The sequence below is a fragment of the Lepus europaeus genome, chromosome 3, assembly GCF_033115175.1.
Source record: "Lepus europaeus isolate LE1 chromosome 3, mLepTim1.pri, whole genome shotgun sequence".
Taxonomy (NCBI): Eukaryota; Metazoa; Chordata; class Mammalia; order Lagomorpha; family Leporidae; genus Lepus; species Lepus europaeus.
This window is the reverse complement of record NC_084829.1, coordinates 153,280,604-153,298,372: the sequence shown is the minus strand read 5'-3', so window position 1 is coordinate 153,298,372 and position 17,769 is coordinate 153,280,604. Positions and strand designations below refer to the sequence as shown.

Sequence of the window (17,769 nt, the reverse complement as noted above, 5' to 3'; positions counted from 1 at the left end):
AGGGATTTCCTAAAGGGAATGTTTAATAAATTGAAAATTTGCAAAGCAGCTTGTGAAGTTTTTTTTTTCCCAGAATAGATAGACATATTTCTTAAAAGTATGAACATTTTTCCTATAATCTTTTGAGTGTTGTAATAAAATGAGGAATTTACCCTTTTTTCTTTAAGATTTATTTTATGTTTTATATATTTATTTTGTAACTTGAAAGGCAGAGTTAAAGGGGGGGAGAGAATAGAGAGATCTTCCATTCATTGGTTCACTCACCAAATGGCCACAATGGCCCTGGTAGGCCAGATCAAAGCCAGGAGTTGGGAGCTCCTTCCACATCTCCCACTTGGGAGCAGAACCCCCAAGCACTTGGACCATCGTCCACCCTTTCCCAGGCACACAAGCAGGGAGCATGATTGGAAGTGAAGCAGCTGGAACATGAAGTGGCACCCATTTGGTATGCCCGCATCGCAGGTGGTAGCTTTACCCAGTATGTACCATCGCCAGCCCCCAAGGAAGTTACCCTTAATCATAGATTCTGGGATGGAAGGAATCATAACTTGTAAACTATGCTATTCTTTCCAACTGCTCTGCCCTACCTCCTTCTACAAGACATCTTGTAGGCAAATTGATAGTTAAATTGTATGGCAGAAAATTTCTACCAACTGGTAGTTGAATCTTCCCCATTTGAACTCTGCTAAGATCATGGAAATTACCACCACCTTCCCTGTTCCTCTGGTGGTCACTTTCATGGCTGGATAATTTTCATGCTTCCAGAGTTAAATTTTGTATTGAATTAAAATTAAAATTTATTCCCCAAAATGTCGCCTGTGGTTGAACTCTTATGAACCATTAAGAATGAGTCTAAAACTTCCCAGCACCCCTTGTTTTGCACATCGCTATAACTTTACCTGCTTACATCTGAGAAGAATTTGTGGCATTGTCTTATTGATGGTTTTTCCTACTCCTGTCTGATGCATGATCAGGACAACCAAAAGCAAAATATTCAGAATATTTCTTTAAAATGCTATGTTTACTTCTCGGGCAGTGTTTTGACTGCCACTGCTTTCCTCCTGGATGCCCTGTCCGTGTTGCTGACTCAATGATGAGTCTGAGTTATTCTCTACTCAACATGTCCATGGTGGTACGTTTTATTACCAAGGGCTCTTTTCTGCCTGTGGAATGCTAATGCTTCTTTCTCCGACTCCTGTTCTGGCTTCAAATTTCTGTGCTTTACTTTAGAGGGTAGCAGTCTCTTGGCTTGTCACTGTGTATGGTAAATCAAGTATCTGCCCCCTGCACAGTCTAAGAAATTCATATCTTATTGTTTTATATTAATGTGTGCAATAAAAAATTACATGAGATTTGTGCTCCCTAGGCCTTCCAGCAGGAAATCTCTCTGAACCACAGTAAGATTGAGCAGATAATTTCCCAAGGAGAGCAGCTGATGGAAAAGAGTGAGCCCTTGGATGCCGCCGTCATTGAGGAAGAGCTCGATGATTTGAAGCGGTACTGCCAAGAGGTCTTTGGGCGTGTGGAAAGATACCATAAGAAACTGATCCGCCTGCCTGTGCGTAACATGTATTGTTCTCATTGCCGTTGTATCTAAAGAGAATGACTTTTGTGGGATTAGGTAGCATTGTGCACTTGGTAAGATCCCTTTCACATGTGTTGGCTTTGTAAACAAGTTGGTTTCCATTTCGTTCCTTAGTTTCCTCAACTGAAAACTGGTTTAACAACAGTAATAACCTTGCAGAAAGAATCATTTTGAACCCAGGATGAGTTGAGATATATATGTATATGTACACATAGAGTTACAATTATTTAGAAGAATATGTAGCACCAATTTTATATGGTAGACCACGAAGCCTCTAGAAGCAATCAGAAGGTGAAAATGGGCAATGTAGACAGTTGCTCAATTGATGCGGTTATAGTGAGGTGTTTTTTTCTTCCATTTTCCTTGTTGCTACCATAATCACATCTCTGCTGTTAATACAATATTTAGGGTCTGCTGTGATAAAATATATTTTATATCTTGGATATATGGTGAAAAGGACAGCCTAAGATTTTATCAGTCATTTCTGTTTGCCCTTTGTGTGTGCCGTTCTGTGCCTCTTGTGCTCAGGTTGCCTTTATTGATATTACTTCATTGAATCGTCTATCAGTTCCTTGAAGTAGGTTTTAATATAGTTCCTACTTCACCAATAATGAAACTAAGGCTTACAGAGATTGATACACAGACATTTTCGGTATGGTCAGAAGGCTCTTCCTGATGTGTTACTAGGGAATTTAAATGGATCCCCAGGTGGTAGGCAGTGGCCCAGGTGGGCTTGATCGTGGAGGTTCGCTGAGAGCTGGGACCTGCGTGGTGGGGGCCAGCCAAGCCCTGCAATCACTGAGCTGGCCTGACTTCCCTTCCAGCTACCGGAGGATGAGCTCGACCTCTCTGACCGGGAGCTGGAGCTTGCAGACTCCACAGCCCTCTCGGACCTGCGCTGGCAGGAGCCATCTGCAGACTTGGCATCCTCGCCCCCACCGTCCTCCAACCCCTCACTCTCACTCGCACAGCCCCTCCGCAGCGAGAGATCGGGCCGAGACACCCCAGCCAGTGTGGACTCCATCCCCCTGGAGTGGGACCACGACTATGACCTCAGTCGTGACCTCGAGTCTGCAGTGTCCGGAACTCTGCCTTCTGAGGATGAGGAGGGCCAGGAAGACCGGGATTTCTACCTCAGGGGTGCTGTCGGCTTGTCAGGTAGGAATGAGCACGTCGTGAGTCCCAACTTGAAAGAAAACCAAAGGGAATTAGTGTCATTGGGAGCCATCCCTATAATGACCCTCTTTCCAGAGTCATTGTCTTCCTCTCCCAGTGAGGGAAATTGTATTGGAGCCAACAGTTACATACCAATGTGATTATCCTATACAAAAATTGGCTTGCCATTGATCTGGTCTACATTTAGGTTACTGTGTGAGAAGCCATTTTTCAAGCACTAGGAATACACAGTTCCTTTCATTCTCAAAAGGCAAAGTAACTTTTGAGCTGAGACCAGAAAGAAGAATAACAGTAAGTCTGGTAGACATGGCAACGTTCAGAGAAGGAAAGGAGATGGGAGCTGGTCCCAGCTTTGTGATCAACTACAATGCTTTAGGTCATTGCAAGTTTGCCCAGAATGACAAAGACTAGGGGTTGCATGGCAAAGATTAAACAAAACAGGCTAAAACAGAAACCAAACACCAGATCATAAAGCAACCTGTTCACTATGTTAGGAGCTGGTGGTTATCTTGAAGGGAGCAGGGAGTCATGGAAGGACCTGAGGTTAGGAGGGGATGCAATCATATGTAATATCTGTCTGGATACTGTTGGGAGAAAAAGATACTGGGGGAAATAATCCAAATGGAAATTCTCTATAATCTAGAACAGAGAGAGGATGTTGGCTTGAACTAAGGAAGTAGCATGGGAGATGGAGAAGATGAGAAATCATAAGATCAGGAATAACTGATGATGGACTGAATTGGGATGGAGGTGATTGCTCGCTTTGGGATCTTGGTGGAAGATGCAGGTGGCCTTAGGACCTGAGAACCACAAGGGGGAGAGATCACTGTTGTAGCTGGACAAAGGGGGCATAGTGTTGAGCTAGTGGAGGTGCTGAGTTTGGTTATGTATCTCCTGCATCTGAGATACTTGCAGGATTGCCAGATACAAAAACCAAGGAGTAGATGCATGAGTCTAAAGTCCAGGACCTGGATGTGCAGATTAGGGAATTAAAATTGCATAATTAGTAATTGGTCTGAGTGAATGCAGATAATCACAAAGGAAGAGTGTCTAGCAGGAAACGAGAAAGAAAACCCCAAGCAGCCTGTAATGAGAGGATGGACAGAGAAAGAGGTCAAGTGTCAGGTCAGTGAGTAAAAGTAGAATAGATCATTGGAGACCAATTGGAGGCATTTGTCATCATGCATTCTCTACAGGATCATCCATGGGCAGTTCTGCTTGTTTCCAGTGGAAATCTGGATCCCCAAGCATATGCCAGTGTTCTAAAAATAAAATGATTTTTCTCACTTCTGTTTTCCTAACAGCAGAGTCCATTAGTTAGGCAAACGGCACTGGAAGTGTCACTGTCCACTATGTAGCCACCCACCTAGCACATGTTACTGCTGAGCATTGAAATGTGACACTTAAAATTGATTGGGGCTGTAACTGTAAAATGCACTTTAACAGATACACACATTTCCAAGACTTAGCACAAAGAATGTAAAGTATGAATAATAGTTATGTTGATTACATGTTATAATTTGGATATATTGACTTAGTAAGATATATTCAAATTGATTTCATGTGTTACGTTACTCTTCCAGTGTGATTATTAAACCTGCAAGATTAGCTATGTGGTTCCCATAGAAATATATAGACAGTGCTTTTCTAGAATCAGACTATCTGGGTTGAGATCTCAGTTCAGTCACTTACTGTTTAAAGTTGGGTAAGTATATTAATTCCTCTGGGTCTTTTTTTTTTAAATTTTTTTCCTGTAAAATGGGAATAACACTCCCAGGCATCCTGTAGAGTTACCTTGGGATAAATGGTACTCACACTAGTGTCTGGCTCGTAAAATGCTTCCAACCCCTGTGAGCTTTCCTTAGCACTCAGTTTTGGAGACCTTTAGTGAGCATGTGCACCCCGCTGTCTTTGCTCAGGGGCTGTTTGTCCAGAATGACTAATTTCCTTTTTTCTCTAGGAGAGTTATTTTCCTGCCACAAGGGAATCAAGTTTTCCAGAACTTAGCTGTCAACTTAGACTGTGCTCTTTTTGCAGATGTAATGATCCCTGAAAGCCCCGAGGCCTATGTAAAACTCACAGAAAATGCCATCAAAAATATCTCTGGTAGGCACAAAAGGCTGGAGCCAACCTCCTTCCCTCACCTGTAACCAGGCTCTCTTAGCACATCTGCTGTATCTCTCACAGCTTTCTAGCTCAAGCATGTTAAGGCACAACCACCTTCTCTTCCTGCTGTACTAGGAAAACAGCTGGGTGATCAACACCAAGAATAAAATTTTAATAAGCAGTGAAATGAAGCAGCTTCCCCACTTGTGAAATGGTGATCAGTCCCTATGCCCATTAATGGCAGAAAATATGAGAGGGAGAAGTCTTCCACATTAATGCTTCCACATACTGTTCTACTTGGGTCCTGTAATGCCAGCTTCCTGGGGTGGAGACCTCCCTCCCTCTGGAGAATTAGGGCACAGGCAATGGCCACAAGTCTACCAGCCTGCAGGAGTGACCTAGGGAACACCTCCCTCTCATCTCAGGGGTTGCCTATAAGACAAGAGTGAAAGCAAATTTGAGCTCTAAAAACTGTAGTATGTGAACAGAAGTATTATCTCAGAATAATTTGAAGAGAAAAATGCATTGCACAGTAAAGTGTGCCTTAGATTAATCAAACACAAAGAAAGGAAAATCAAAGTAGCCTTGCTCAGTTTGTACTAGGCAAACTGCAGTTCAGGGTCAGTGATCAGGGAGAGGAGGATTTGAACACAGTCCTGTGATGCTGAGTCGGGTCACTAGTTTATGCAGTCGGCTCTCTACATACATAAGTTCTAGATCCAAGTTCCATATCTGTGGGTTGTATATCTGCAGATTCAACCCACTGTGCATTGAAAACATTCTGGAAAAAGTTACACCTGTACTGAATGTGTACAGACTTTGTCTTGTAAATATTCTATAAATAATGCATTGAAACAATTGTTTACATAGCATTTTCCTGTATTAAGTATTATAGACGTGATTTAGAGAGCATGTGCAGAGGTTGTAAGCAAATACTACTCCTTTTTAATTAAGGGAAGAGCATGTGTGTATTTTGGCATCCAAGGAGAGTCCTGGAACCAATTCCTTGTGGATACCAAGGGACAAGGGAAGTTAGAGTTCTGGCATGAAGCAAAGTAGCATGACTAAGAGAGTATTTTCAGAGCAATCCCAGTGGCAGACTTCACTAGGCCAGGTGTAATTAGAAGGGCTTTTTTCAATAATAAATTTAATACAGCTTACTAATGTTTATTCTGCTTTCACCCTGTGCTTGCTTCACTCTGATCAATGCTCTTGTTCTATCCAAAGACGGCAGTATGTATACATAGACACATACACTATAATTTTGCAAAAAAACAAAAACTGTGAAAACTCTGAGAATGAGCCAGGAATTCTAGGCTTTGAGAGCCTGACCTAGAAGGAATGCTGAAACTTTAACCCTCCTCTCATCTTATTAAGATTTTGTATTTAAAAAGTCATTGCTAGTGTGATATCACCATATATCTCTATTCTGAGCTCTTCTCATTTTACTTGAATTTATGTCTCAAGTGAATGATGCAGTAACTAGGCCCTTCTAGGCACTGTCTTCTCGGAGGTGCAGGAAGAAATATTAGAGGGTGTGTTTACCATTGCTTGCTAAGATACCACCGAAAGAGCCTAAGAAATCACTACCTCTGCTTACTAGGGCGCAGTAGACACTGCTTCAAACTTTTCTAAAGACCTTCTACCATTTATAGCATTTGGAATATAAAAGGGACCACCTGAAAGAGGGAGCAGACCCATGAGGATGTTTGCAATGTTCAGTTCACTGGGACACTTAGAGAAACACATTCATTAATTTGGCATCTAAATGCCTAACCTCCTAGCATGATAGTGCTAAATTTGCTTTATAATTACCCCACACATGCCTTTTTCTATGCTGCCGTACCTGAAATAATTTCCAGAACTTATTCTAGACCATCAAGCTTGAAATAAATCAAACAGTATGGCTGGTAAAGGAGTCTTATGATTGACCCTGCAGGGGATCACGCTGCCTTGGAGTCACAGATCCGCCAACTGGGCAAAGCCCTGGATGACAGCCGCTTTCAGATGCAGCAAACTGAAAATATCATCCGCAGCAAAACTCCCACGGTCCCGGAGCTAGACTCCAGCTACAAAGGCTACGTGAGTCCCCTTGACCATGCTGACCCTGTCCTCTACCTGGACTCATGGTTCTATGACAAAGAACAGTCTGTATTATGATGTCTCTGAACACCATGCGGTCACTGAATTCATGAATGTGGATGTGCAGAACAAAGCCCTGTTCTTTAAAGTTACCATTCAGATAGGACTGGTCTGTTCTCAGACCCACAAGCCTTGACGTAATGATCAGCCTGTTCCTTCACACTGAGCCTTTAGGAAGGTCTGGTCAGTTGAAGAGCAGAATGCTTTGGCATCCAAAAGTCGTTAGGCATTTTTCCAAATTCAGCTAGTAATGTTTGGACAAAGATTATCTTTGGAGCAACAGATTTTAGCTAATAGATTACTAAAGGAATTGTTTGAGTTCTTTTCTTGGGTTTATTGATTCACTTAATGGCCTTGGGAATATTTCTATCCTCTGATCTTAGTATGCTGCTTCTGGAGAAAACAGTCTATGGAGAGACTTGGAGAGACAAGAGCAACAAATTATGTATCTTACCAGTTCTGTAAAGACCCTTCAAAAAGCCGATAGAAAATGAAATTAAGATATGTTTATTGTTGGTGCAAAAAGCTTTTGAAAATCCATAATTTTTTCATTCTAGGAATTTCCTATGAACTTTTTGAAGACCCCCCTATCTAAGCAGCTATTAGCTACACATGATGGTGTCTAGCGTAACTTTATGTGCTCTGTTCAAGTTACTGACAAGTTTTCCTCAGCATTATATTTGTTTTCCCATACATACGCAGGCAACAAAGTCTTCATATAAATCTATTTCTTGCTCCATATCGTTCTTCAAATCTGAAACACTGCTTTGGAAAACAAAACTTAATTTTCCATCTTCTAATCATAGCTCACATGTACAACTTTTTGAAGCCAGAGGAGAAAACTGCTCCAGCAGTATATGATGAAACTGATATTCTCACAATTACTTCTATTAAACTCTTTTTCAAAAGAGTAATAGAATTTTACAAAAACTGTGCTGGTATCTCTAAAATTACATTTTAACCCAATCAAAAATAATCTAAATAAATAGAATTCTAAGGTGTTAAAGGCTCTGGAAGATAAAATTAAGATTGTTATGGCAGAAATGCTTTGAAATGATTTATTCTTTTAATCTTTGAATATAGTGTTCAAAGGATTTGGGTGCAGGCATTTGGCCTAACTATTAAGTCGTTGGTTGAGATGACTGCATTCCATATCAGACTGCTTAGGTTTGAGACCTGGCTCTGCTTCTCATTCCAGCTTCCTGCTACTGTGAAACCTGGGAGGTAGCAGATAATGGCTCAAATAGTTGGTTCCCTGCCACCCATGTGGGAGACCTAGATTGAGTTCCACGGGATAGAACCACTCTCTGGCACTCACTGTCAATCTGTCCAAATCCCACCCCCCACTCCCGCCCCCGCCAGCCCTCACCTTCTTAAAAATAAAATGAAAATGGATTTGGAAGCATTTTATCTTATTTTAAAATATAGTCCCATGATTTCTGTTAAGCATTGCTTAAAGTTTCTAATAAAACAGCTGACTTTAATATTACTTTATGCTTTTAAGTATTGTAATTATTTGATGCATAAATTTTCCCATGAGATTTGTGGTAATACTAGTGTTTTGACATTTCAGTTTTAGAAAGAGGAAGAGGGAACAACTTGCCAAAAATTGTATATTATGTTGCAAGCTGAAGTCTCTGAGTTTTAAGTCCTGGATTGATTTAATCTGTTTTGATTCATGAATTTAAAAAGGTTGATGACTTCTCATGTAAATCATGAATGCAAACTATATCTTTAAGGCATTTCTTTTTTTCTACATAAATGTGTCGCTTATCTAAACAGCATGTTTTGAACATTGGTTATTTGCTGTTCACTTAAAAATCATTTGAGATGCAGAGAGTGAGAGAAAAGGAGAGAAACAGGTAAGAGACCTCCCATCTGCTTGCCCATTTCCCAAATCCTTGGGAGCAGGGAACTCAATCCAGATCTCCCACATTCATGGTAGGTGACTCAGACTTGAGCCATCACCTCTTGTCTTTCTGGGTGCATATTAGCAAAAAGCTGGAATCTGGAACAGAGTGGGGACTTGAATCCAGGCACTGCAATGTGAGATGTGGGCATCCCAACCCCTATGTCAAATGCTCACCCTGTGAATTTTGTTGAGTGGCTCAGAGAAGTAGCGTGCAGTCCCTGCCCTGGTTGAGAAACTACAATAGCTATTTTGCCAGAAGCTCTTGCCCTTGTGAGAATTTCAGTGAGTGGCTTGTGTGTTTTTTAAATGCATAAACAGATGAAGCTGCTGGGTGAGTGCAGTGGCACCATAGACTCCGTGAAGAGGCTGGAGCACAAACTGAAGGAGGAAGAGGAGAGCTTCCCTGGCTTTGTCAACCTGAACAGCACCGAAGCTCAAACAGCTGGTGAGTGTGCGTCACGCAGTGCAGGACAGTGATGTCATGGATCTGGAAGTGTTTGGCTTCTGCCCTTTCTCTGTGTACCTTCTCATGACCTCCTATCACAGAAAGGAAAGTAATGAGCATCATATAGATTTTCCCTGGTCCATTCATTTCTTTTTCTTTCTTTTTTTTGACAGGCAGAGTGGATAGTGAGAGAGAGAGACAGAGAGAAAGGTCTTCCTTTTTGCCGTTGGTTCACCCTCCAATGGCCGCTGCGGCCGGCGCATCTCGCTGATCTGAAGCCAGGAGCCAGGTGCTTCTCCTGGTCTCCCATGGGGTGCAGGGCCCAAGGACTTGGGCCATCCTCCACTGCCTTCCCGGGCCATAGCAGAGAGCTGGCCTGGAAGAGAGGCAACCAGGATAGAATCCGATGCCCCAACCGGAACTAGAACCCGGTGTGCCGGCGCTGCAAGGTGGAGGGTTAGCCTGTTAAGCCACGGCACCGGCTCCATTCATTTCAATGCACTATCTAACCCATCTAGTTAGCACTTTATATGAGTGTGAATGGATTTTCAATTGTTTGAGCAAGATATTATAGTTTAATTCCATTTCCATGGACTTTTTGAAGTACCCTCCTATGTATGCTCTCAGAATCCTACTGTAGAAAGAAACCAAACATGGAATGATATCTTCATGTACATGACTGCTTATTGCCTCACAAAAATCTTTATACATACATATATATTATACATACATATATATTATACATACATATATTACATACCTATATACACATACATATATATATAATTATATATATATGTATCTATGTATGTGTATACACACATAACCACACACACACATATTTGAGAGGGAGAGAGAGATCCATGTTCCATCCACTGGTTTACTCTGAAAATGCCTGCAGCATTCAGGATCAAGCCATGAGCTAGGAATGCAATCCAGGTCTCCTATGTGCATGGTAGAGACTCAACAACTTGAGCCACCACCTGCTGCCTCTCAGGGTCTACATCAGCAGGAACCTGGAAGAATTGAGAGCAGAGCCAGGAATCAAACCCAGGCACTCCAATATGAAATGTGGACATCTTAACACATCTCAGCCTCTAAGCCAAGTTCCTACCCCTCATAAGCTTTTGACTATCTTAAATCCTATTTGGTTAACTCCTCTTTCTACTTTATTATCATTGCAAATAGGAAAAACAGCTATGTGATCCTTTAACTATTGTTTGATTGTAGAAATGCCCAGTGGTGTTTCCTTCTGTGTCTTTGAAGTTAGTCCCCAGGTATATATAAAGCATATCCTAAATATCTAGGGTAGAAAAAACCCCCTTACTTTTCTCTGTGTGCCGTGCCAGGTGTGATTGATCGATGGGAACTCATCCAGGCCCAGGCCCTGAGCAAGGAGTTAAGAATGAAGCAGAACCTCCAGAAGTGGCAGCAATTCAACTCAGACCTGAACAACATCTGGGCCTGGCTGGGGGAGACGGAGGAGGAGCTGGAACAACTGCAGCGTCTGGAGCTCAGCACTGACATCCCCACCATCGAGCTCCAAATCAAGAAGCTCAAGGTAGCTGCCTGAAACACCTGTTCCGAGGAAGCCTCACCTCCAGCTCTGGCTGATTTCCTCTAACACAGCAGCAGAGAAGGTGTCTAACCAAAATGAGCAAGAATGATTTCCTTTACCAGCCATCCAGAACACACTTGTTTCATAAAGTTGGCTCTGAAGGGCAGAAGGTGGAACAACTTTGTAGAACTGTCTACCATGTAAATAATCAAGGATGATTTAATGAATTGGTGTTTATCTGATAAATGGCCAATTAAATTCTCATGAAAAATCCAAGCACATCTAGGATCCATTTAACCTCTTTTTAAGGGAAATACAGAGATGATCAGAGTCCTGCAAATTTGTATCTAGAGCTGAAGAAAAACCCTTTCCAAGATTGCATCTGCATGAATTTGCAGGAGACCTAATTAAATCATTTGATATACTCAAATCAATGACACTTGAAATTGAGTGCAGTGGTGCATAAAGAAATTTTACTATAAGGAATACAACAAAACAAAACTGTAGCATAATTTAACAGCACCTGAGATTTACATTTAATTTTTGCCTGGGAATGTATGGTGCACAAGACAATGTCCTTCTACTCCAGCTTTGGGTCTTACGAATCCTTATTAGCCCAGGTATTAAAATGCCTTAATATGTGGAGAATGCTATAGCATCCCATGGACTGAGAGCTCAGTTTCTTTCTAATAGAGAGCATCAGATTGTGTCCCTCCTCAGAACAAAGCTGCCCAGGTTCTCTGGGTTATTGTATTAAAGTGTGATGCCTTGGTGTTTATATGGCTCAGTATATGCTATTGATTTGAGGTTGATCTTTCTATAGTTTTCCTTTTGGAAGTTGTGTTCTGTTTTAAATTTTCAGCAGAGAAATAGTCATTTCCAAAGATGTTCTCACAGCTACATGTTTATAGAAAGGCCCCTGCACCGTCCCTGTGAATTTTAAGATGAAGGCCAGAATAGGAAATGCCAGTCGACAGGATGAGTCTCTGCATTGCAAAGTGCATTTTTCTCTTGAGTTCCTAGATGACTCCAGTAGGGCAATGTTGCATTACAACCAAATTCCCATCACTATTAAGGTGATGAAGCAAATGTGGTCAGGGTCTGAGACCTCAGCAAGGTTAGGATGGAGAGATAAGACCTTGAGAGTCAATCTCCATGATTAGGAAAAGGCCACCCTCCTCTGCTCCCATTCCTGATCCTTCCTATGTTTTCTGTAAATAAATTTATGGAATAACCAAGTGTGTTCCACAATATCTCCTGATCTTATGCTGCCTCTGTGGTTGAATCTATGCCACATCAGATTAAGAAGTATTGAGAAATGAAAATTTAAAGCAAGCTGGGAGCATAATAGGACTAGTGAGAAATTATAAGAAAATTCAGCCTGGGTAGATCTTGAACTGTTCACCTCTCTTGGATCTGGGGATATTTAAACAGTATCCAGATATTCAATTATTCATATGCAATCATGTGCTGAAGTTCTTGAAACTGAGTCTTGTTTTTTTTTTTTTTTGAAATGCACAGAATCAAAAATCAAAATCAATTGCCTGGTTTTTGTGAATTCAACTAAACTCGTTAGCTCAGGAAGTATCCAACTTGTTCTCAAACATTGACCTGTGACACAGGTAGTATTCTCAGCCTGGGGGCCATTGTACCTACAGATTCAGACCGTCTGGAGTTTGCGTCCGGGAATCTTTCTTGGGCTCACCACCTCGTTCTTAGGCACACCAGTTTGAGTACCATTGGCCTAGAGAAGTGGGACTGTTACCCTAGGGGACCTGTTGGAGCCTCATTTTTGGTTTCTTTCTTGTGATTGAACACATACAAAAAAACCATGCATGGGGTGAGTTAATCAGACCTCATTGTTTGTTGCATGAGGTCGTCAGGGCTTCCTACAAGGCTCATCTTCACTCTGTTTCTGTTTCCTCTGCTGTTTTTTAAAACCCCATTCCTCAAGCCCATGGCAGCCATTCTGAAATGCCTGTTGTTTGTGTATATTCTTGAGCACTGTGAGTGCTTTTGTGTGCACATGTACTGATGCCATTGTCTTCCACATATCATTCTGAGTTTGACTTTTTCACTCTCCACCATTTTCTTTTTTTTTTTTTCTATTTTTTTGACAGGCAGAGTGGACAGTGAGAGAGAGAGACAGAGAGAAAGGTCTTCCTTTGCCGTTGGTTCACCCTCCAATGGCTGCTGTGGCCGGCGTACTGCGCTGATCCGATGGCAGGAGCCAGGTGCTTTTCCTGGTCTCCCATGGGGTGCAGGGCCCAAGGACTTGGGCCATCCTCCACTGCACTCCCTGGCCACAGCAGAGAGCTGGCCTGGAAGAGGGGCAACCAGGACAGAATCCGGCGCCCCAACCAGGACTAGAACCCGGTGTGCCAGCGCTGCTAGGTGGAGGATTAGCCTATTGAGCCACGGCGCCAGCCCACCATTTTCTTTTAATGTTTACTTATTTGAAAAGTAGAGATACAGATAGAGGAAGAGAGAGAAATCAGATCACCCAACTGCTGGTTAACCCCCCAAATGCCCACAATAACCAGGGCTTGACCAAGCTGAAGCCAGGAGTCTGGAACAACATCTAGGTCTCCCAGATTTTGACAGGATTCCAGGCACTGGGATCTTCTTCTGTTGCTTTCCCAGGAGCATTAGCAGAGATGTGAACCAACACTAACTTGGGATGCCAGTGCCACAGGCAGTGGCTTACTGTGCTATGCCACAATGCCAACTCTTCCACCATATTTTCTTAAAACCCACTCATGTCGTTAAGTGTCCATGTAATCTATTTCTTCCAACTGTGGCATGGTTCTCGGGGCAGTGCATCCAGCTTCTCTAACTTGGCCATCTTGTTAAGGGCAGTTTTAATTAATGGGCCTTTTTATTTGAGCAAAACATTTCAAGGAACTGAAACCACAGTCTTAGAAAAAAAAAATTAAACCATTAATATCCCTATTTAATTGTTCTCTTTTCTCTTTCAGGAGCTCCAGAAAGCTGTGGACCACCGCAAAGCCATCATCATCTCCATCAATCTCTGCAGCTCCGAGTTTACCCAGGCTGACAGCAAGGAGAGCCAGGACCTGCAGGAGCGCTTGTCTCGCATGAATGGGCGCTGGGACCGGGTGTGCTCTTTGCTGGAGGAGTGGCGAGGCCTGCTGCAGGATGCACTCATGCAGTGCCAGGTGGGAAGGCTCTGGACCGGTTGTGACTTGCAGCCAACTGCTGATTCTGTAGCCAAATCTGTGACTTGATCCGAAGTCAATATGGAGCGAGATGACTTGTACCCATACTTCTCATTTTACTGGAAAATATACACTTTGTGACCAGAGTTCAAAACCCATGGCTCCCGTCTTCTGTCCAGCGAGGAAGAACAGACTATTACCCAGGTTCAGGTCACTCCTGCTATTCCTTCTCTGACTTATTCATTCATTCATTCAACACTTTTTACTGAGCCCATAGGCAAACATTTTTTGAACAGCAAAGTGAGCATTGCGAATATTTTATCCATCCAATCATTACACAATTCCATAGTTATTTAGTGTCAATTGTATATTCAAATATGGAAAAAAAGCATAACTTTTACCTTTGTTGGGGAAACAAGCCATATAAAATGCAAGCAAATAGTTAACCAGGGTACATTCAGACAGGATAGTAAGAGTAACTGAGAAAGGCCACAGTGGGAGGGTATTCAGGGATGTTCCGACTCTTTGAGCTGATTCTAGAAGGATGTTGCTGTGAAGGATGTTACTACAACCAGTGGGTAGTCCCAGAGAATCTTTTTTTTTTTTGACAGGCAGAATTAGACAGAGAGAGAGAGAGAGAGAGAGAAAGGTCTTCCTTCCGCTGCTTCACCCCCCAAATGGCCTCTACAGCCAGCACGCTGTAGCCGGCGTGCTGCGCCGATCCGAAGCCAGGAGCCAGGTGCTTCTCCTGGTCTCCCATGGGGTGCAGGGCCCAAACAATTGGGCCATCCTCCACTGCCTTCCCGGGCCACAGCAGAGAGCTGGAGTGGAAGAGGAGCAACCGGGACAGAATCCGGTGCCCTGACCGGGACTAGAACCCGGTGTGCCGGTGCAGCAGGTGAAGGATTAGCCTAGTGAGCCGTGGCGCCAGCCCCAGAAAATCTTAATGTCGTTGTGGACAGAAAAGAGGCCAGTCTGGCCAGAGTGTAGTCAGTGAGGCAGAGAGTGTTTAGAAACACTGGGGAGACTGAGGAACTAGATCATGTAGAGCCTTGAAGGCAGGTCCTGGGGAGTTTGGACTCTGTTCTAAACACGATGGGAGGCTCTTGAAGGACTTGAAGCTAGTTCTTTAAGTTTATTTGTGCTCCAAGAATAACAGCTCCTTGAAAGCTGGCACTCAAACCATTATTTCATCTCTACACCCACTCCTAGACCAGTGCCTTACACATAGGAGGGATTGAGGTATGTGGAATGAATGAACAAATGATTAAAATGGTGATGAAATCGACCCTATGACTTAAAAGATAGGAAGATTTTAATACACAGAGAAGGAATGGGAGCAGAGTTGCTTCCTTCCAAACTATCAGCACTGCTCTTCTTTCAGAAATCAAATATTTTGACGCTAAATTACTTTGTCGAATTTTTTCCCCAAGTAATTAGATGATTTTGGTAAGAACATAAACTCGTGGTAAAATCATTACAAAGCCACTAGTGCCTTTCTCAGAAAAGAGATATGTGTATTATCTTTAAACAATGGTAGTAATTGAGAAGAAGAAAACCTATTCAAGAAATATGTTATCCGTGGTTATTTCATGCTCTCTGTGGTTTTGTTTTTGTTTTGTTTTGTTTTGGTAGGATTTCCATGAAATGAGCCACAGTTTGCTTCTTATGTTGGAGAACATTGACAGAAGGAAAAATGAAATTGTCCCCATTGATGCTAACCTTGACACAGAAATACTTCAGGACCATCACAGACAGCTCATGGTAAGATGTGAGGGCTGTGGCAGCTCGGGCAAGTTTCATTTACGAAAAAATGAATGCAGTGGTATACGCACGCACACACACATATTGCAATGATATATTTATATGTGTGTGTGTGTGCGTGCGTGCACGCTATGGTCTTTTATGCTATAATCTCTAATGCTTTTTTTAACTCCTTACTCTTTCAAGCCTTTGTGGAGCAAATGTGTGCCAAGAAGTTAACATCTGCTAGCTTTAGACTCTGACCCTCAGTCATTGCTCAGTTGTAAAAACCCTACGTGTTCCTCATCTTGATTAGCTTGTGTTTATTAAGGCAGTTATTTCTAGTGAATTACACTTTTTGTTTCAACTTTATGTTATATCCATGTCCTCGTGGTATACTTGGTGGCTCATAATAAAAGGACATTAAAATGAGAGAGAGAATGAATATATCAGATTCACCATGAACCTTAGTTCTGAGTTTTCTGAAAGGTAAGACAAAACACGAAGCAGAATGAGTTGTTTTATTATCTGACCAAAAAAAAATAGCAGTTCTTAGAAGTAAGAAGCTTTTTATTTTTTAAAAGATTTTATTTATTTGAAAGTCATAGTTACACAGACAGAGAAGGAGAGCCAGAGAGAGAGAGAAAGAGAGAGAGAGAGAGAGGTCTTCCATCTGCTGGTTCACTCTCCAACTGGCTGCAACTGTTAGAGCTGTGCCTATCCGAAGCCAGGAGCTTCTTCCTGGTCTCCCACATGGGTGCAGGGGCCCAAGGACTTGGGCCATCTTCTGCTGCTTTCCCAGGCCACAGCAGAGAGCTGGATGAGAAGTGAAGCAGCCAGGACTTGAACCGGCACCCATAAGAACCTTTTTCTAGCACTACCTTCAAGTGGAAATTTATTGTATAGATTCTTATTCAAGGATCTTGGGAAATATATACAATGTATTTAAGTGATTTTCATAGAAGACAAAGCATATTGGAGTTCCATTAGGAGAAAAATGATTTGCATTTTGTAACTTTCTGTATTTTTAAACTTTTTTTTTTTTTGACAGGTAGAGTTAGACAGAGACAGAGAGAAAGGTCTTCCTTTCCGTTGGTTCACCCCCAAATGGTCACTATGGCGGGCGCGCTGCAGCCAGCACACTGAGCCAATTCTAAGCCAGGAGCCAGGTGCTTTCTCCTGGTCTCCCATGCCGGTGCAGGGCCCATACACTTGGGCCATCCTCCACTGCCTTCCCGGGCCACAGCAGAGAGCTGGAGTGGAAGAGGAGCAACCGGGACAGAATCCGGCGCCCCAACCGGGACTAGAACCCGGGGTGCCGGTGCCGCAGGTGAAAGATTAGCCTAGTGAGCCACGGCACCAGCCAAACTGTTATGTTTTAATGCCTAATACTCACGAAAGCTACAGAACCAGTAGCTTTTAATTCCGTACCATACAGGTCTTAGAAACCAAAAGGGCTGGTGCCATGGCTCACTAGGCTAATCCTCCGCCTTGCAGCGCCGGCACACCAGGTTCTAGTCCTGGTCGGGGCACTGGATTCTGTCCCAGTTGCCCCTCTTCCAGGCCAGCTCTCTGCTGTGGCCCAGGAGTGCCGTGGAGAGTGGCCCAGGTCCTTGGGTCCTGTACCCGCATGGGAGACTAGGAGAAGCACCTGGCTCCTGGCTTCAGATCAGCGCAATGTGCCGGCCTCGGCGGCCATTGGGGGGTGAACCAACAGCAAAAGGAAGACCTTTCTCTCTGTCTCTCTCACTGTCCACTCTGCCTGTCAAAAGAAAATAATAATAAAAAGAAAAAAAAAGGAAATATCTCTGCAATGCATTTTTACTGGAGTTTGACCTGAGTCAAGTTATAACACGACATTTTAAATTATGAATCACCCTATATCTTCTTATATTAATTTCTACTTATTTCATTCTATTTGTA

General features: G+C 42.7%; 1 protein-coding gene across 2 annotated transcripts in view; it reads left to right on the top strand.

Annotated features, from left to right (window-relative positions):
• Positions 1-17,769, top strand: part of LOC133756266 (nesprin-1-like) — a 175,170-nt gene that overhangs the window by 143,935 nt on the left and 13,466 nt on the right. The window contains exons 46-53 of one of the 2 annotated variants that reach the window (XM_062186946.1): positions 1,367-1,558; positions 2,410-2,743; positions 4,799-4,867; positions 6,807-6,949; positions 9,240-9,366; positions 10,716-10,927; positions 13,903-14,103; positions 15,739-15,867. In XM_062186946.1, the coding sequence (XP_062042930.1) occupies positions 1,367-1,558; positions 2,410-2,743; positions 4,799-4,867; positions 6,807-6,949; positions 9,240-9,366; positions 10,716-10,927; positions 13,903-14,103; positions 15,739-15,867 (1,407 nt within the window). The remainder of the gene's footprint in view (positions 1-1,366; positions 1,559-2,409; positions 2,744-4,798; positions 4,868-6,806; positions 6,950-9,239; positions 9,367-10,715; positions 10,928-13,902; positions 14,104-15,738; positions 15,868-17,769) is intronic. The other variant, XM_062186947.1, reaches the window with a different exon arrangement.